Source organism: Gracilinanus agilis, chromosome 1 (genome assembly GCF_016433145.1).
Source record: "Gracilinanus agilis isolate LMUSP501 chromosome 1, AgileGrace, whole genome shotgun sequence".
NCBI lineage: Eukaryota > Metazoa > Chordata > Mammalia > Didelphimorphia > Didelphidae > Gracilinanus > Gracilinanus agilis.
The window spans coordinates 97,689,868-97,710,814 of NC_058130.1; the positions used below are offsets into that span (position 1 = coordinate 97,689,868).

The 20,947-nt window shown below is 39.0% G+C and overlaps 1 protein-coding gene across 1 annotated transcript in view; it reads right to left on the bottom strand.

Annotated features, from left to right (window-relative positions):
* LOC123253413 (SREBF chaperone) overlaps window positions 1–20,947 on the bottom strand; it is a 61,391-nt gene that overhangs the window by 5,178 nt on the left and 35,266 nt on the right. Inside the window, exons 2-11 of the mRNA XM_044682640.1 lie at window positions 16,634–16,763; window positions 11,781–11,938; window positions 8,924–9,144; window positions 8,542–8,647; window positions 7,840–8,012; window positions 7,188–7,314; window positions 5,493–5,605; window positions 1,815–1,909; window positions 1,195–1,293; window positions 769–987 (exon numbers count right to left, since the gene is read on the bottom strand). Of these exons, the coding sequence (XP_044538575.1) occupies window positions 769–987; window positions 1,195–1,293; window positions 1,815–1,909; window positions 5,493–5,605; window positions 7,188–7,314; window positions 7,840–8,012; window positions 8,542–8,647; window positions 8,924–9,144; window positions 11,781–11,938; window positions 16,634–16,763 (1,441 nt within the window). The remainder of the gene's footprint in view (window positions 1–768; window positions 988–1,194; window positions 1,294–1,814; window positions 1,910–5,492; window positions 5,606–7,187; window positions 7,315–7,839; window positions 8,013–8,541; window positions 8,648–8,923; window positions 9,145–11,780; window positions 11,939–16,633; window positions 16,764–20,947) is intronic.

A 20,947-nucleotide genomic window follows, 5' to 3' on the forward strand; every position in this document is an offset into this window, starting at 1 on the left:
CTTCCCCCCCTATGCCAAACTGAAAGAAAAATGCATTTAGTCTCCTCTGCTGTGTCCATCACCACCCACTCCAACCCCAAAAGTCACCTAAAATACCCAGGACCTGAGTTATGCTACAACGGGATGCTCACAAGGCTTAATGTTAAGTATTTCCTCCAGCCTTCAGTTCTCTCGACATCCTCCCTCTGTGCCCACCTCATGCTCAACAATGATCCGAAATTAGTGCTTGGCCCAGTGCTAAGGGGCAAAAGGCTGAAATCCTTCAGTCTACTTCCTATCCAGGAAAATGACCACTGTCATTGGGAATCAAGTCCCAAGATCAAGCCTGTTGTAAGACTTAGTCAAAGATGGACTCTCCCTCACATCGCTAACCAAACCAGCCTTTCCTCCCCTTCACTATTTAATAGCTTCACATGCTTCCCAAAGCAGTCAGAAAGCACTCTGGTGCCTTCCAGTGCACCCAGGAGACCTCCTAGGAAGAGGCAAGAGACATCTTGGACCAGAATGGATAAGGAAACAATGAATCCGTTGTTGCTATCTCCCCAATCTTCCCTCTGATCCTTTCTTAGACCTTGGAGCCAGTCTTAAATGGGGCGATCACTCCACGGAGGCCATAGCACCGTGGAGTAGCAGTACCGCCCTTCCCTTCTCAAAGGATGACCTTCAGAGGACACACAGGACTCTCACAGCAAATCAGAGGGACTTTGGGGATGAGGCTTCTATATCTTAGACATAGGACAGAATAACTAGAGGATTGGGCATGGATACCATGATTAGTCTCTGGGCCAGCCGGGTCCGGGCCAAGAAATAGATGACACGTAACCTCTTGGGGAGACGAAGATTTCTGAAGGATGACGGCTGTAAGGTGATCGTGTGAGGTGTCGAGGGTCGCATGGCCAACTGCCGCTCATATCTGTGGCCCCGTCCTGTAGGCTTTGCTGGGTGCAGACAGACTTCTGGGGGCAGCCGTTTATTTAGATCAGCTAGCTATAAGTAAAGATGAGACTTCAGTTCCAGATCCTACTCCTTTTGAGGGATAGCCCTTAATCCTTACCACCCTAAGCAAATACCAACATCCAATTAGCCACCCACACACATTTTCCAGTGTCAACAGGCTAAGTTACATGAACCCTGACCTCACCATGAAAATTAAGGGGGGCAGGGGGAGATAGAGAAACTAATTTTCTCTCCTACCTCCATTCGACGAATGTCAATAGACAGAACGGTGGTAAAGAACAACATCTGCAGGAAGAAGTCAGAGACAAGGCCCACTACAGCAAAGAGACAAAATTCCTGAGGATAAAACAATGCATGAAAATAGGTCATGATGACTCTTACACAAGGTTACTTTGAACCTCACAGCTTTCCCCCAAATTCCCCTAAATCTGTTCTAACCCCCAGCTCCTAGTTCAGATCTTCAAACAATAAACATTTATTAAGCACCTACTATGTGCTGGGCATTCTGCTAAGTGTTGGGGATACAAAAAGAATTCTCAGTGGAGCCTTCCTTGAAATGAGGTAATTCTGTTCCTCATCGTGGGTTCAGAAGGCAGGCTAGGATAGGACAGGCTTCAGGGCGCCACTTTGCCTTTGGGCTGCCTGGCCTTCAAAATTCAATGGCATAATTACAAACAAGGCACGTTTTGATAATATGAGCCTGCACAAGCTAGCTCTTCTGAAAGTTACCTTCTATGGAGTAAGGAATAGAAAAGAGAGCAGGACTCTTCTAGAAGGCTCAATGCTGAGGGTGGTGAAGACAGAAGAATGTATTACTTTCTACAAGTCAGGGTGACAGGGCAAACACAAGTTCCTACCTGAATAGCAGGAACCAGGGTGAAATATCCAATGAGGATGATGCCTAGTTCTGTTGCCATGTTCTTCATGATAGACCAACTCTCATTGCTTAAGCCTAGAGACAATACATACAAAGTGGTGAAATAGGATAGATTGGGGGGACAAGGTAACTATGCCTCAGTCAAATCACTATGTTTGTACCTCAGTTTCCACCCTTAATTTCTGGCACTTCTTTAGCTAGCATTAGGTTCTTGCAACAACCCAGAAAAACATTTAAAGCAGGTACTATCCTCAACTCACAGCTGAGGAAACAGGCTCAGGCTAAAAGGATTTGCTTCATATCTCACAGCTCTATAAATGTAAGCCTCGCCACAAACACTGCCTGTAATATAGAGAGTGGGGGTCATGTAGTTTTTTCTAGCTTTGGCTGAGTTCTAAATCAGTTAGGATTTGGAATCTTGAGGAAAAGACAGTTGATGAGGGTCTCCCGTGGAGGGAGGTTGTCTGATTCAGCCGAGCTGCTTCCTTACCTAACTATAGTATTGAAATTTAGCCTAGTTTTGATATATTTACTTAAGAAATTATTATTTTGGATAAACCCTTTATATCTTCCTTCCCTAATATTATTTCTACCTTCCCTCCCTTACCTTATATGTCAGTGGAGTTAATAAGGAGAGTGATTAGATAGGAGTTCAAAATCTGTGTAGGGTTAATTGTTATTTGACAGTATTAGATATAAAGAAGCTAGTCAGTCATCTTTTATTCCCTTTAGTATCAATAGTATTTTGTAAGCTGAGTAAAAGGCTGGTCCTTACTCAGACTCCATCTTTGCCTCCCTTCCCCCACCTGAGGTTCCTGAGACAACTGTTAGGGCTTTCCTTTGATCCACTTTCCTGATAAATCATTCTTTAAAGATAATAAACCCTTTTGTGTTCCAATAGACCTATTAGTATAATTTGTCTGTTAGTTATCAAGAGAGGGAAGAAGAGGGAAAGAACCAACATACTCTGGGCTTGAAGGGAAGCCGGATATCCATCTTGGAGGAAGGTGTAACTTCAAAACAAGTCTCTTCCTGTGAAATTAACTAAGCCTGTTGTTAATTTCAGTCTAGTCTATTTCTCTCTGCCAGTGTTTGAGCCTAAGTCCCAGTCTGAAAAGCCTGCTGTTTGTCTGTTTAGTTTAATTTCTCCTCTCCCTGAAGATCTCTGTTTCCCTTCTGTGTTATACTCCTGATTTCAGCCCTATTATATTCTGAATCTCCTTAAGCCCAGCCTACCTGTAACCTAGATTACTCACTTAGCAAGTCTCTGACAACTTCCTTTCAATTCCCTTATCCCAAACACCTTTCCTCAAATTATCCCCATTACATGCCCCATTCCCATTACTCTTGATGTTTCCATACTTCTCCAGTGAATTGGTATCCATTTAGTACAATTCTAGGGGGAGGGGGGGAGAAGGGGTACAGAAGGGTGGGAGACTTTAGAGAAGAATGCCTTCTACAATGGGCAGGGGGCCATGGTACAAAAAGGGATGTTGAAAATTTGTTAGAAAAGGCTTCCAGGGGGCAGCTGGGTAGCTCAGTGGATTGAGAGTCAGGCCTAGAAACAGGAGGTCCTAGGTTCAAATCCAACTTCAGACACTTCCCAGCTGTGTGACCCTGGGCAAGTCACTTGACCCCCACTGCCCACCCTTACCACTCTTCCACCTAGGAGCCAATATACAGAAGTTATGGGGAAAAGAAAAGAAAAGAAAAGAAAAGAAAAGAAAAGAAAAGAAAAGAAAAGAGAAGAAAAGAGAAGAAAAGAGAAGAAAAGAGAAGAAAAGAAAAGAAAAGAAAAGAAAAGAAAAGAAAAGAAAAGAAAAGAAAAGAAAAGAAAAGAAAAGAAAAGGCTTCCAAACCGTCCAATTCCTACTGTAAAACTTTAGTCAAGAGTAAGCTGCCAGAGCTTAAACCATAAATCTTGGGGTTGTAGCTATGACTCTACTGGTCATTACAGTGCACAGTCCGAGAGTGCTCTCTATGTTTTCTTTTTGAGTTTGGAAACAAGCTCTTGAGAGGTTCCTGCCAGTTAATGCTCTGCATCTTAGTTCCATTCTAAATGTCTGGCACTGACCTATCCTCCATATAGCATGGTTCTCCAATAGAAATGGTCAAGAAAAACTGTGTGATTTGACACTGGATAGGATCTCTTCTAGAATGAAGGATGGAATGTCACCATTCAAAGAAACCACTAAAAACACGATTCCTCTCTAATCTGGTTGGAGGTAGCAAGGAGAACTCCTGACAAACACATTTTAATCCAGCCCAACAGTAGAAAGACAAAATGAGGATGGTACAGCAAATACAGTATAAAGAGTAAAACAAAGATGGGAAAACTCCCCAAGCCCTACAGAGCTCGGGTAGAGTAGAGGGCCTACCTCCATCTCTCCAACACTTAAGGCACGATCCTTCACTACTGGTCAGCCACAACACTTAATCAGAGTACTCTAAGTTCTGCAAATTCAGGGCAATGACTATTTCTCAAGGTTCTCCCCTCTCTGACCTATTCCACAAAACTGTTCTAAAGCATGGGTGTGGAATGCCTCATTCCCTCCCCTCTGCTTCTTTGTCCCCCTGGTTTCACTCATGACTCAGGCTCACATGCTACGTTCTACAGGAGGCCTACAGATCCTTCTCTTCTGAGATGACTTGTATTTATCTCATGTGTTCTTGGTTAATTACATGCTGCTTCTCCCATTTGAAGGTAAGTTCGTTGAGGGCCAGGTCTGCTTTTAACTCATACTCAGCACGTAGCACAGGGCCTGGCACAGAGGAAGCTTGTTGTCTGATTGCTCAAAAAGCTCTAGCATCTCCTGAATGTGTCTGGGCCCCGATACAAACTCCTCTATTTTTGTATTGATAAGTTCTCTACAACCTGGCTCCATTTGTGCTCTATCTGGTCCAGCTTAAACTGTTCTACTTGAGATTCTCACCCATGACACTCCATTTCCTGTCTCCATGCCTAAAATAAAAGTTTAGAATCCCCAGCCTCTTTTAACGCTTGGCTCAAGAGTTATCTCCTACACTAAGCCATTCTGATTCCCACTATTTGTGCCGTCCCCTACTCCATAAAAATCACATTTACTTCCCTGAGTGGGTGTAGCCAGGCCCCACACTCCTTTCCCACAGTCTCCACTGAATGAAGGCTCCTTGAGGGCAGGAACTGTTCACATTTTGACTTTGTGCCTCCAGCACCTGGCACAGTCTAGACACTTAATAAGGCTGAACTTCTGTGTTACTAATAATGCAAAGGTAGCTTCTCTATTGTCCCAAGCCACTGAGATGGAATCTGACACTAGTTTAGTGGTGCCATCCCTGAGAAGTTCCAAGTTTTAGAATGAAATTTGGCTTCTTGTTCTGCTGAAAATGAAGGTAGGATTTGCTAAATGCCTAGCTAATTGCCCACCATGGCCCCTCATGAAGCACTGCTTTTTATCCTATACAACAGTCAACAGTTCTGCCAGAGGTGCAGTGAATGGTGGGTCAGTGCTTCTCCCAGAAGAGCAGAGTGATTCCCAAATGCAGGCTACGTTAGGCCAGCCCTTTTTACCACCTCCTCCTTCTCCCTTCCCCATTTGGGTATTTCATAATCAAGTTATTGGTTCTTTTCCCAAAATTCAAAAATACCATCTTCCACCTTCCTTCTCAACACTGTTACCTTGAGCAATTCGCAGCTTCACTTCAAGGTCCACTGGAGTAGATACCACTGACTTTGTAAGAACCAACACATTCTCCAATCCAATTACCACCACCAGGTAGGGAAAAATCTCTCTGGGGAAAGAGAAAGATATCAAATCAAAGAGTGGATCTCTACTGCCTTGAAATAAAATGAACATCTACTGGGAATAACACTGAATACATTCCTATCACTCCAAACTGAGATATAAAACAATCATCTACTATCTCATGCTGTCTAATAAAATGCAGTCTAGATTTCTAACCTTCTACTTAGGCCACTAGTTCACTCTCTCATGGGTCCAGAAAAAGCACTTCTCTATCCCACCCTTGGCATCAATAAGGCCTTATTTTACTCTTTGCTTTCCTTAGCAACCTCGTAGGAGGAAGTATGGCATAGTAACTGTGGAGTCAGAAGACCTCAATTCAAGCCCACCCTTCTGACACATATTGGTCTGGTAGGCGCTTTGTTTGCTGACTTGATTAGATTGGCACTGGTTGAGGGAGTTTCCTTAATGTATGTTCCCTAGACCAATGGAATCATAAGTCCTGCCCAAAATGAAACTAAAACCCTACAGATTTGAATAATGAGAGCCCTTATATTCTATTTTATTTTTTAAAACCCTTATCTTCCATCTTAGAATCAATACTGAATATTGGTTCCAAGGCAGAAGAGTGATAAGGGGTAGGCAATGGGGGTCAAGTGACTTGCCCAGGGTCACACAGCTAAGAAGTATCTGAGGCCAAATTTGAACCCAAGACCTCCCATCTCTGAGCCTGGCTCTCAATCCACTGAGTCAACCGGCTGCCCCCAGCCCTTATATTTTATGAAAAATCAAAGAACACCTAAATAGAAATTCTGAATATACTGAATGTACATTACTAATAGGAGTTTCTGACATTTACAGAACTTAAAGAAACAAACAAATTTTGCCAAGCATTTTGTGCATCATCTCAGTTGGTCTTCACAACAGCTCTGAAGATATCATAAAGACTAAAGCTTTCACAGATGAAATCTACCAGGGCAGAATTCAAACCTTGCACTCTTTCCATAAGGACCTATTGCCTCTCCAACCAACGCAAAGAGATAAGAATAATGAGATGAAAATGAAAATTCTTTCTGGTTAGTCAAATGTATGCATTAGGTCTCACTCTTCTGCTGTATGTTGCTATATCTTTATAATTTTCTTTTCAGTCACACTTAGAGCAAGGAAGTCATGCTCAGAAGAGGGGAAACTGAAAGGAAAAATAAACTCAGAAGTTTCCTGAGCTGTGCCTGAAGAGCAGTGACTTTGTGAAAAGATTAATACTGACTTAAGCAAGATGAGACCTGGGATATTCTGACAATAAGTAAGTCTAAAGTTTCAGGACAAACCAATGGGAAGGGCTTTCAATTACACACCAAGATTCAAGATGAACTGATAAAAGAAAAGTTAAAAATTAGTGAGGAAAAAGTTAATATAATATAACCATTATAAGTTTCCTTTAAAAAATTACTCAAAAAGAATTATCAGATTTGGAGGTTAGAATTTTTTAATGGTTTTTAAATTAAGAATAAAAGTACACAGCTATCTCAAATGGGTAATTTTATCTTTGAGAAAAAAATCCAGTATTTTACATGTTAGTGTTTACAGCACCATTTTTGACCAAGTTGGTCAACCTAGGCCATAGGACTTACCCGCCATTGAGGGTTGGTGTCAAGCCAAAGAGTGTACACAGTCCCACAGACATTAGCAGAGAGCTAAGGACAGTCACCACTGCTGCCAATGCCAATCCCCACTTAGATTTCACCATGTCTATCTTCCCTAAAAAAGAAGAGAATAGTTCTTTCAAAAAAGGGAAGACACACAATTTTATATCTTTTTCTTGTTCTCTCTATGCTGTTTCCCTTTTATTTGATTAGCTAAGATTTTCCCAGTGCAAGATGTTTTTGCTTTAACATAGAAAAAGCATCCAAGAGGACAGGTGAAATAAATTTACCAATCAGGTGACTGGAAAGGGTAAGTCTTTTTATATATGAACTCAGAACTAAGGAAGAGAGGCAGTTCTGCCTACACAAATCCCAGAATGCTGTGCTAGGAGGGATATCACTGTCCCACAGGACCAGCATCAACTCATAAAATGACAGAAATGTCAATGACCCTACAACCCTAGAACAGCCCCCTCCCTATATAGAGGATGCCCAAAGATGGGCATACATAATTTTTTCTATCACCATTTGGGGCACAGCAAGACCCCTGCCCATAAAAACACTCAGGCCTGAGAAGTGAGTTGAGAAATATTCCCAATTAACATTAATAGGTTAACCCCTAACCCCATCTTGGACCTACTTGTAGAGAAGTAAATGTAGGCAAAGAGGATGATGTAGGTGGTGACGAGGGGAATGAGCTCAGCAATACCAATTTCTTCCTTGAAATGCACATGCACCAGATTCTCCTCCCGAAGACTACAGTTGGGGCTAGGGTGCAACAGCTTTAGTCGGGCCCGAAGGCTATTCAGATACCTAGTCATAGAGATGGAAGGAAAGAACAGGATATAGTTGTTCCCTTCTGTCCAAAGGCAGCCTCTGGGAGGAGAGGTGCAGTGAGGGCCTCTTTTATGTATTAGGTATGAGACCTACTGAGTTTGAATCCTGATCCCACTTAAAAACTGAAGTGGGCCAAGTTTGTTTTGATGCCTCCCTCCTCCCCTTTCTGGTCCCCTTTTCCTCTCTCCTTCAACCCCATACAATGTCTTAAGACTTGCTCATAACTAATTCTTTGGCTAATAATCATTACTGAACTATTAACAGATAAGACCTGAAGGCGTTACCCTTCCCAAGAGCACCTGGTATAATATAAAGGGGTATTTCAAGACTAAAAGCCTTCTAAATGCAAAGTAATAATTCATCTGTACCATGTGTAATGGTAAAATTCTAGGCACAGGGACAGAAAAGGAGGAGGACGTAATACCATATACAGGCAGCTACCTCCTTGAAAAAATAGTCCTGCTAGTCCCTGATGGCCACTAATCCCAAATGCTGGCAGCCTTACCTGGAATGGTAATTCTGGAAGACCAGGGTAATGGTATAAGACACCATTCTCTTCCTAGTATAGAGGTTCACCCCACTATACTTTCCTGGTACTCCAAACAATAAGTCTATAGACATAAAAAAAAAAGTAAACAAGTCACCAAGAAGCTGAAGAAGATATGATCACCATCTAGGCCCATCATTCAGTGTTATAACTGATATAGAGCAAGTATGAACTCCTTGCTTTGAAGCAGCATCTACACTAAAAAAGGCAGAAAACATAAAACACATAGCAAGTGGATGTTCAGAGTTGCTCTTTTCTGCCCCATGCAACGAGCTATGTGGGGCCCAAAAAGCCATCTAATAAGGGAATTAAATCAGGGCAAAATAAAGGCCTTGGGTACCTTTAAGAGTTGCAGAAGTCTGTAGGGTCTTTGGTTCATGCTGATGGATAGTTCTGATAATATCAGGGTCAGCACTGAAGCGCTCCTGATCATTTTGCCAGAAGTTTCCAGGTGACAAGAGAAGGCAGCCATGCTCAGGAAGCAAATTCCTAAGTTTCTTTAGGCCCGGCAGGAGATCAGTCACTTGCAGGCATACTTCCTCGAGGCTCTTGGTTCCAGAGCTACCCAGGGAGAAAGTACAAAACAAGCCATTGTCCCTCACCACTCTGGACCAGAGATATACATCTATCAAATCTTAACTGGGTTCCAAATGGCAGAATCTAGTAATTTATTATAATGCTCTTCCCATTCTAATACAGCCAGGGAATGGGAAAAGCGGTTACAAGGTTTTGAAATAGTAGTTAGTATTTCCCGCAGTATTGTATACTAGAATATTTCTTGAGGGGCTGTTAAGGCACACCCACAGTGAAAGGCAAAAAACAAAATTGAAAAGCAAAGCATGAAATTAAGAAGAACAAAAAATAAACACCTGTCTTAAATCCCTAACTAGATAGGATGAGAGGATGAGAGACTGTTTAGCCAGACATTGAAGCTAACAAGTTTAAGCTCAAGCCCAACAATGTTTCAATGGTCCAATATTTGCTATTGCTAACTCAACTGTCTGGCCTACTTTCCTCTCTGATGGGGTAAGGAGAAAAGGGGTAACTCTGGGGGGAAGAAGGAATCTAACTGAATAAATATTAAAAGCCTGCCACATATAAGATATTGTGTAAGATACAACAATGGAAGTAGGGACTATATGTTGGTCAAGTTGCTTACATTCTAAACTAGACTGACACAGAATTAACAACATGGTGCAAGTTAAGTTCAAAAAATTGAAAATAAAGACAAAAAATAGATAAAATGGACTCAAGAGACAAAGGCAACATGATGGAGTGGAAAGAGAATTGGACTGGAACTAAGAGAACTTGTGTTCAACTCTTGGCTCTACTATTCTGTGTAATCTTGAGCAACTGAACACTCCATCCTGGGCATTAGTTTCTTTATCTGTAAAATAAGGTCAAACTAAACGACCTGTAAGGTCCTTTCCAGATAAAAATGCTTTAATTTGATGAATCCTGGTTCTGCTTACTATTTCAGACCTTTATCAAGTCATTTCCCTTTTCTGAACCTGTTTTCTCATCTGTAAAAACAGGGAGTTGGAGTAGATGAGCTCCTAGGTCCCTTCTAGTTCTAACACCAATGATCCTATCACTAAAGACAAGAAGCTCTAAACATACTCTGTATATTTTCAAAATCTGCATATTCTTATTAGTGAGTCTTGTCCCACCTAACACATTTGAATTAAATAACACATCACTAAGAAGCTAAATGGGGAGGGAAAGAACATGAATCATGTAACTATGGAAAAATATTCTAAATTAATTAATTAAATCAAGTTTTAAAAAAACTCAAAGTTAAAGTTAATGTAAGAAATTTAAGGTTAGAAATGATATCTTTTTGCATATCAAAACATAATTCACATTAGTTTACTTTAAGTTTTATTTTGGAGTTTTGGTTTTATATGAGTATACTCTTACAATAATGACCAAGACAGAAATATGTTTTACATGATAATTCATGTATAATCCAGATCAAATTGCTTACCATCTCTAGAGGGGATAGAGAAGGGAGGGAGAGAGACAATTTGGGTCTTATAATTTTAGAAAAATCTATGTGGAAAGTTGTTATTACATGTAATTGGGAAAATAAATTTTTTTTTTAATAAAAAAAAAGCTAAATGTCTTTCATACAAAACTAATGCTGTTTGTCTTCTGGATCTAAATGAGTTTATGAGTCTCAGACATTACTCATTTCTGACAGCAAATGAAATGAAACAGTACAGTAGGGGGCTGTAATGAGTTCTTAGCCAGTTTTGATAACTGAAATTTATAGCTAAGAACTAGATGGTAAAAAGTCAAAGGAGTAATTAAGAAATCTAAAAGTACACTTAAGAGAACTACTGTTTGGCTTGGGTGCAGAGAAAGTTGGTCTATGAAAAAAAATACTAAATAGAATGGATTCCTGAGGTTCCTGTTATCTGTGGTGGGGTTTCAGTAACATAGTATCTTACTTAGGACATACTTATCTGTAGTTTCACTGACTTATTCTCACAACAGACACTTAAAGGAGGATATAATCTTCATAGTCCCATGTAGCAGAGGTGTCAAATTCAAGGTATCAGAGCAAAAGAATCAGATTAAAACGTAGCTGGGAAATGTTTAGCAAAATAAATAAAAATATAATACAAAGGGCAACTAGGTAACACAGTGAATAGAGTCAGGTCTAGAGACAGGAGGTCCTAAATTCAAATCTAGCCTCAGACACTTCCTACCTCTATGACCCTGGGCAAGTCACTTAGCCTCAATTTCCTTCTGCCTTGGAACCAATACTTCTATCAGTTCTAAGACAGAAGATAAGGATTTTTAAAAAAACACAACATGGGTAATGTTAAGTTTTAGTTCATTTTTATTTGACACCACTCTTCTACAAGGATTTCTTATGGATTATTCCTAAAACTGTGTGTCCCTAGAAAGAAACACAAACCACTTGAGAGTCTTCTGCATCTGAGTTAGAGTGGGCAAATGTGGGATAGAGATGCAGCTGACACTGTGTGCCATTAACAACTATGAGAATTCAAAGGAAAATTTAATCTATGACCAGGCAAGCAATTCTGTAAGATTATTGCTCTTTTCATTTTTACTGAATTGATTGGCTTACCTAACTACATAATTGGAGAGAACACTCAAGCTTAATCACAGAATTCATGGGCAAGAAACATTAGCAAAAGTCCCAGATCTCTACTGTTTCAGAATACCTGTCTCTCAGCACATGGTTTCGGATTTCTTCTACCAGCTGGAACACCCGGGAGAGAGGTGAGCGGAACACATCCACTGTCAGCAAATTATTGTGCCAAGGAGAAACAGTGGATTTCACAAATATTTGCTGAATGTAGGCCACTGGAGCTCCCACATACTGACAAAAAAAATGGAGAAAGAGGGAAAGAGAAATTAACTCAGCATATTAAGGAGCTATACAGATCTAAACAAAACTTGAGAAAGTTTTAAGAACTATGGAAGATATGAGACAGTTATTTAGGGAAAAAGAAACTTATACATGGTATAATTGGAAATAGAAAAGCACATGAACAGAACATATTAGATAAGTAAATATAAAACCAACTGAATTCAATATTACCAAGTATTAGTAAACCCATGAAAATAAGCTTTATGGTTTCCTAGGAGGCTGGAAGGTCCTATCCCAATCAGCACTGTGAAGAGTGAATCAAACTCTCTTTTGTCTATCAATCAGCGACTTCTAAGTTAATCAATCAAAAACTTAAGTACCCTTACCTAGGACCTTACTAATCATGGGAGGGGAGGGGAGAGGGAGGGGAAAGGGTAGAGGAAGGGGAAGGGGAAGGGGAAGGAGAAGGAGAAGTGGAAGTAGAAGGGGAGGGGAGGGGAGGGGAGGGGAGGGAAGAGGAGGGGAGGGCCTAAATCATTGGGCCTAAAGCCACTGGTTTTCTAAATTATTAAGCCATACTATTCTTGACTATAATGGGCAGAGGAATCACATATTTCCCATTAATACATTCTTAATTAATACATTGATACATTCCTATGCTTTTTAAACAAGTATGTTTCAAGTACAGTATAAAATAATTTAGTAAAAATTAATGGGCCATGGAAGTTACAACAACAAGCATTTACATAGTGCTTTAAAGCTTAAAAATGCTTTACAATTACCTCATTTTATCCTCACAACAACCCTGGCAAGTAGATGCTATTATTAAACCCATTTTACAGATGAGAAAACTGGTGCAGATGGTGCTTAAGGTGACTTGTCCAGGATCACAGAGCTAACAAGAATCTAAAGTAGAATTTGAACTCAAATCCTAAGTCCAGATCCAATGATCTTTCTACTAAATCATATAATTGCCTAAAATGAAGGCAATAAGAGAGCAAATGTGAAACAATGGAACTGGGAGGAATCTCTTACCTCATTACTGACTCAACGATTCACTATGTTGGCAACTTTGTCTCTCTGGGCTTCTATTTTTGCCCTGCCTTGCCCTTCAACCACCTTTTTTCTGTGGAAAGGACAAACTATGCTTCTGATATTAATTACAACAGTTTCTGAGGCCTTTATGATAGAGACTGGTACAAGGAACTCCAGGTCAGAAAACTCACACAATGCAGATAGCCACTATATAAGTTTTATAGAGTTTCTTGGAGCAATAGGACATTATGTAACTTGCCCAGAATCATGCAGCCAGTATGTACCAGGGAGACTTGAACCCAGATCATCCTGGCTGAGGCCAACTTTCTCTCCACTACACCATGAAGGTCTTTATGATATGATATTAAGTTAGAAATGAAATGAAAGAGGCATTATGTCCTCTCAATTGAGCAGCAGGCAGAAAGTACATGGGCAATCCGGGTATACATAATTTCAGAGCATCCCTAAGTTGAAAATTTACAACAAGCTCTCCCGACCATCTAGAAAAGTCCATTCTCCAGTTTATTCCAGTCATCACCTGAGATAAGACAACTACAAGGGAGCAGTAGGGTGTGATAAGAAGAATGCTAGGCAGTCAAGAGTTTCTAGTCCCAGTTCTTCTACTAACTCTTATGACCATGGGTGTGTCATGTAAACTCCCTCAATTTTTCCTTCTATAAAATGAGGAATACCTGTTCTTCATAATTCATGAGACTATAATTATAAAATAACTCAAGAGGTATGAAAGTACTTTGAAAAAAGTACTACAAAATACAAAGTATTTTAAAATTACCTGGGAAGGGTCTAAAAGATTCAGATAAAAGTAGCAGTTATTTTTGAGAATATAAAGATGAACGGATGCAACACATCTAGCCAACCATAGTGATAAGGTGGGAGGGGAGGGAACAAGCATTTATTAAGCACCCATCAGTCAGGCCCTTTATGAGTATTATCTCATTTGTTCCTCACTATAATCTTACAAGTTAGGTGCTATTATTCCCATTTTAAAGCTGAAAAAGCTGCGGCAAAGGTTAAGTGACTTGCCCAGGGTCATACAGCTAGTAAGTGACCAAGACTGGATTTAAATTCAGGTCTTCCTAATTCTGAGTCCAGTGCTTTATGAACCACTCCATTTTCAGGGTCGGGGGACGGGGTGGGAAGGGTGTGTGTGTGTGTGTGTGTGTGTGTGTGTGTGTGTGTGTGTGTGTGTAAATATCACCTCATTTGATCCTCACAACAAAATCTGCAAGGCAGGAACAATTATTATCATCCCCTTATTAGAGCTGAGGAAAATAAGGCAAACGGTGTCAAGTGACTTACCCAGCATCACATAACTCAGAACTATCTGAGGCCAAATTTGAATTCACACACATGAGACAAGTCTTTCTGACTCCAGGCCCAGCACTATTCACCACACCTCCTAGCTGCTTTTTTATAGTTAGGAGGAGTCTTAGAGAGAATCACGTTAATATAACCTTTCTCTCATTTTATATATGAGTAAAGTGAAGCTATTAATTATTACATGGTTTGTCCAAGATCCTGTAGGTAAGCAATTACAAAGTTGCTACATACTGAATTGTGTCTCATAATCATATAAGGCAGTATAAAATGGGTATATGTGCACACTACACATTAATTTTTTTTAATCGAGGGTACCAAAGTATTATAAATCACAGAATCCAGAAAGGTCTTGACAGACTAGAACATTGCACTGATTCTATTAAGATAAATTCAATAGAGATGAAAGTACAGTCTTATATTTGGGTATAAAAAATTATCAGCCTCACAAGTATAAGATGTAGAAGGATACATTGTTAATAGTTAATGTGTAGAAGTTTTGGGAGTTTTAGTAAAGATCAATTTTAGTCAGTAATGTAATACAGTTGTCAAAAAAGTAATGCCATTTTGATTCGCATTGACAGGCACAGCTTCCTGGAATAATGAGGTCAATATTCCACTTACCTCATCAGAACTTCTCTTAAGTTATCTTTCATCGTGTCCAATTCTGAATACCAAAGTTTAAGAATGACATTGACAAGGCAGAGAGGATCCAAAGAAAGACAACCAGGATGGTGTCCTGATCATATAAGAGCTTTCTTCAGGTAGTTTAAAGACTGTCACATGGAAATGGCATTAAATTCACTCTGTCTGGCCCCAGAGAGTAAAATTAGTAGAAGTTAACAAGAGGCTAATTTAGGCTTAATGAAAAAATGGAAAAACTTCCTAACAATTATAATATCCAAAAGTGGAATAAGCTAAGAGGTGGTGAGTTCTCCCTCCTTGGAAGTCTTCAAGTAGTTGGATGTCAAGGACTACCGGGAGCCCCTCAGAGAAATAAGGGTCTCCATCAGGGTCCACTGAGTCAATGTAAACAGCAAAGTCTTACATTGATCCCCATTGTCTGAAAATCAGGCCACAGGATGGATGGATACCCAGTCAGACCCCTTTTGTGACTCCCTTCTGACCAACATTTTTTATTATTAAAATTATTATAATCTATATTTTTAGGATAGCCTCAAGTTTTGTAGTATAGATATAAAATTCTTTATAAAAATCCATTTATAGAACTTTCTTATAGAATTCCCTTGTATACTCAATAATCAACCAGCATTTAATGAGTTAATAACCACACACTCAGTAAAATAATAGGAACTACTTCAATCTCTCTTAGAGCTTGAAAGCCACAGCACAGCAAAACAAAAATACCTTTCTGCCTCAATCCTTTCTCACACTGAATTTAACCCTATGAAACCAAAACATTCTTACGCTTTACTACTTTCCCATGTTAGACCTGTCCCCCTGAATTTGGGGGTTCTCACACTCCACTTTTGAAATATGTTGAAGGTTCTTTTATAAAAATAAATCTTAGATAACAAAGTCTTGGTAGCCTTGAGGACTGTTTAAACTAGGTATAAGTAGAAATACGTTTTGCATGCCAAAATTTGATGTAACCAAGTATAATCTTGATTTTTGTTTCTTTGTTTTGAATTTGAAATGTAAAATTTCCCAGCATTTGTGTGACTATGAGAGAAAGGTATAAAATAAAGATTCTACAGGAAGTGGAACAGAACAGCTTCCAGAAAACCCACTGTGTCTATGACTCTCTTTTTTTCCTCCCTCTCAGCTAAACCATCATACCTTTCAAGATAACTGGAAACTGCTGGCTGGCTTCCAGCAAAGGACAATTCCTTTGCTATATGGGGCTGAATTAGATCAAATATTATCTATCAATAGACATATGATCTAGTACAGTGATGGGCAAAAAAACTACAGCCCATGGGCCAGATGTGACCCCCTGAAATATTTTATCCTGCTGCACGACATTATTCCTAATCTGACAAATACAACGAGTAGGATACAATACAATGAAACTTTGAAAGAGTTGCCTTAGAAACAGACTGACAGATGAGCATTTCCTTGGCCCCCTAAAAAGTTTGCCCATCACTGATTTAGGGAATAAAAACCTGGCTTCTACCATAAAAGCTGTGTGATCTGGGGGCAAGTTATTTCATCTCTTAATGCTTCAAGCAACTGTAAGAGAATATTACAGAGCAGCTATTGATCTGCATTGGATGGGAGAAGTAGTAAAGACCAAATATATGATAGCCAATAATACTTTCTCCCATTCTCCATCCTCTCAATCTCTTCCTCTACAAATCAGAGACCTACCCAGTCTGGCTGTTCACTCCGATCCTTCTGTTCGTGATCTGGGTCTGATAGTGGTGGTGAGTATTCCTTCACAGGGGTAGTGTATTCCACAGGTCCTGTTCCAGGCAAGGGGAGCTTCAGTAGTGGATAGCTGGGATGTAAAAATAGGCAAAAATGTTAGGTTTTTTAGAAAATAGGTCTTTTATTAGGCTACTTTTACCTTCAATTAAATTCCTCTACAGGAAAGCTGAAGAAAATCCTTAATAATATCAAAATCACAGACTTAGAATCTAGAGTTGAAAGATACCTTAAAGTCCAACTTCCTCATTTTAGAGGAACCTAAGGTTCAATCCCATATAACTACAGGTAGATCTAAGACTTATATCCAACCCTGGGTCCTTTTGCCCCTACAGTCTGTTGCAACTCATACTGCCCACAGGCAAATCCAAAATGGGCTGTAATAGATGGTTAATTACTCCCAACCAATACTAGCCCTAAATTACTGACTCACTAGAAAAGCTAAAAGATCCTTACACCTGCGTTTGGAGTAGAAGTTGTCTCTGAAATGATTAGCATTCCAATTACTCTAGGAGGACAGGAAGGAATGGACAAGGTTGGGAAAAGAGGGTTCCAAAATGCTCCATCCTTAAAGAGTCTAATTATATGGATAGTTCTCATTTAACTAAAATAGTTTTATGCTAATCTCAAGAAACTTTCTTGACCAGTTTTTGTTTATTTTTGTAGTAGTCACTTGGAGCCTAACTCCAAAATTGCAGTATCAAGTGTTGCATATAATAAACTTTTCAATAGTGGAATAGTCAAGGTTTCTATCCTAAAAAGAGGTAGACAAATAGTATAGATCCTAGCATCAATCAAGACTGGATAAAAACCACTGAAAAAGCACATGCTTTAGGCCAGACCTTTGCAAGCCTTCACATGTCTTCATTTTCTCAGGTCAAAGCCTGAAAAATACTTGCCCTCAAGAAAACATATTTTGAGATGAAACTAGATTATAGATTTTAAACTGAAAGAGACTTTAGACATCATTTAGTACAACTTTCCCATTTTCAAATTAGAAAACTGGCACATGACCTTTCTATCAAGTGTCTGAATTCTACTGAAAATACCAAGTTTATTCCATAATGCATGTGCTGTTCTACAATGAAGATATTAGAAAGCCCAGAAATGATATGTTTCTAAGAAAATACAATGGTTTGGAGATGTAAACTGGAGGTGTGGATTTGATAGAACTTAGATCTCTCTTCTCCCAAAAGAGAGTTCTGCTCTAGGGCACTATGACAAACACAGATCTCTCCCAAGGCCTCTGTTCCACTTACCCTGAACAGGGAGATAACCCAAAGATACGATGCCTTTAAAATCAAGATAATCTTTATTAAGCAAGGACATAAATGTGCATAGGAGCAAATTGGCCTAATACCAAAAGGTACAAAGTATAACTGGCCAGCAGCTATTTTTATAATTCTTAGTGAAACAAGGTAGAAAAGGGGCTGGAAGGGGCTAATCCAGAGGGAGACCAAAGGAGGAACAAAGACATCTGTGGTATATATTTTTAGCCTAAGACAGCAAGATAAGAGTATGAAGAGACTCAGTTTCAAGGTTTCAAAAAAACAATGAATCTTAGGGGCAGATGCCCCATAGTGGAGGCCAAGCGATAAACTCAGAGATAGAGAATCTGGGACAAGAGATATGAAGTCTAAGACCAAAGATATCAAGTCTGGGACTAGACAAGCCACAAGGACTTTGGTTATCTCATCTCAGAGACTGAGAGTTTATATGGAATGAGCAAGTGGCTGTCTAGCCTAGTATCCCAGGATTAAGAGTTTCTGTGGTTACTTCAGTCAAGCTACTACTTTCAAAGTTTCTTCAAGTTACTCTGGGTCCTAAGTACAGTCAGTTTCTCTAAATCAATCTAAGTCCCAGGTAAAATAGTCAGTCTTACACATTCTCATCATCCACAAAGTAGGATAAAGCATATCAAGATAGTTATCAAGATTAATTTATACAAGAAGTACATTAACCAACAAATCAACCAACTCATTCTAGATACTCTAAGGATTCCCTATTACTTATATAGAGATTAATAGATTGGAAAAATTGCAGATTTTTTTTTTTTTTGCAATCAGCAAAAATCTGCTTGTTCTTACAATTATCCCATCAATCTATTCCCAGTTTAGAATGAAAGAAAAACAAAACCCCTGTTACAAACATGAAGTCAACCAAATCAAATTTCTGGACTGGTCCTGTGCTGTGCTCCGGCATCAAAGTTTCATTCTGCAAGCTACCTCTCTATCAGAATGTGTGTGTGTGTGTGTGTGTGTGTGTGCGTGCGCACACACATTCTTCCTTCCTTTAACCTATTCAAATGAGAGTTAAGTTGAAGTATGAGCTACTCACCACCTCAACTCCTTCTCCTTGTTTGTACTAATGTTTATTTGCACACCATTATTATGAGAAATAATTTCCTCCATACTTCCTCTCCCCAATCTCCTCTTAGTATTTTCTTCTTTTCTTTGCATTCTTCTTTCATTAATTAGTTCTCTAGAATCATGATTGGTCATTAATGCTGATCAGTTTCTATGTCTATTTTAAAGTTGTATTTACCACATTTGTCATGGTATAAAATTGTTCTGGTCCTGCTCACTTCACTCTGCATTCATTCATACAAAATCTTCCAAGGTTTCTCTGAAACCCTCCTCTTAGTCATTTCTTATACCACTATAGTATTATATTACATTTATAGACTATAACTGGTCCAACCTTCCCCCGATTTATTGGTACCCCTCAGATTCCTATTGGATGGCAGATCAAAAAGAGCTATAAATATCTGTGTATAGCCTTAATAAGAGTTTGCTACACTTAGGTCTAACCCTTCCCTTAATCTACTCTGCCTCTTATTCTTCTCCCCTTTCCCTTCTATTTCCCTATCAAGTGAAATGTATTTCTGTACCAATTCTGCATGTTATGTGTATGTATGTATTCTTCCTCCTTTAACTAGTTCATATAAGAGTGAGGTTGAAGTTTGAGTCACCTCTACTCCCTTCCTCTCCTTGTTTGTATAGTAGATGTTTACTTGCACACCCTGATTATGTGATGATTTTTCCTCCCTTGCCTTTCCTTGATGTATTATCTTTGTATTTTTCTTTTAAAGATAATGACATAGCTGGTCTACTCCATGGCACTGCTAATTAAACTCATTGTATGCTTCCTAATGATGACAATGTTCTAAGTGGATATATCTATCACCTCCCCTATTAGAATATAAAGTTTATCCTTGTTTAGTTTGTTGTGATTGTTCACTCATAGTTTTCTTTTTCTTTTCTTTGGTTTTTCTTGATTTCTTTGTTTAAACTTTATAAAGTTTCTACACAGCTCTGATCTATTTATATATATTTACTTATATTTAAAGCTTGCAGTTTTCTATTTCATTAAAGTCTGGGGGTTTACATTTTGGTATCTTTTTGGTAGAAAGAATCTGCTTGTCACTTCCTAAGAGAAGCTCCAAAATGAAAACTCTTAGGAATATCATAGTCATGATCCAGAACTTCCAATTCCAAGAAAATACTGCTAATAGCCAGAAGGAAATAATTCAAGTATCATGGAGCCTCAATCAGGAATAATTACATTTAAGCAGTCTCCACTATAAAGGAGCAGAGAGCTAAGAATATGATATTCCAAAAGACAAAGGTATATAGGCTTATGGCCAAGAATAATTTAAATTTATCTAGCAAAAATGAGTATAACTCCAGGAGGGAGAAATGGATTTTAGACTAATGCACTGAAGAGAAGAACTTCTTAAAAGGTGAGACTGATCATATGGAAAAAGAGGTACACAAATTCACTAAAGAAAAGAACTCATTACAAAATAGAATTCGCCAAATGGAAAAGGACATACAAAAGCTCACTCAAGAAAATCATGTGTTAAAAATTAGAATTGAGCAAGTGGAAGTTAATGACTCCATGAGACATCAAGAAACAATCAAAGTCAAAAGAATGGAAAAAAAATAGAAGAAATTGTGAAATATTTCACTGGAAAAACAACTGACCTGGGAAACAAATCCAAGAGAGATAATCTAAGAATTATTGGATTACCTGAAAGTCACAAACAAAAAAAGAGCTTAGACATCATCTTTCAAGAAATAATCAAGGAAAACTGTCCTGATATTCTGGACCCAGAGGGCAAAACAGAAATTGAAAGAACCCACCAATTATCACCACCTGGAAGAGATCACAAAAGGATAACTGCCAGGAATATTATAGCCAAATTCCAGAGTTCTCAGGTTAAAGAGAAAATATTGCAAGCAGCCAAAAAGAAAT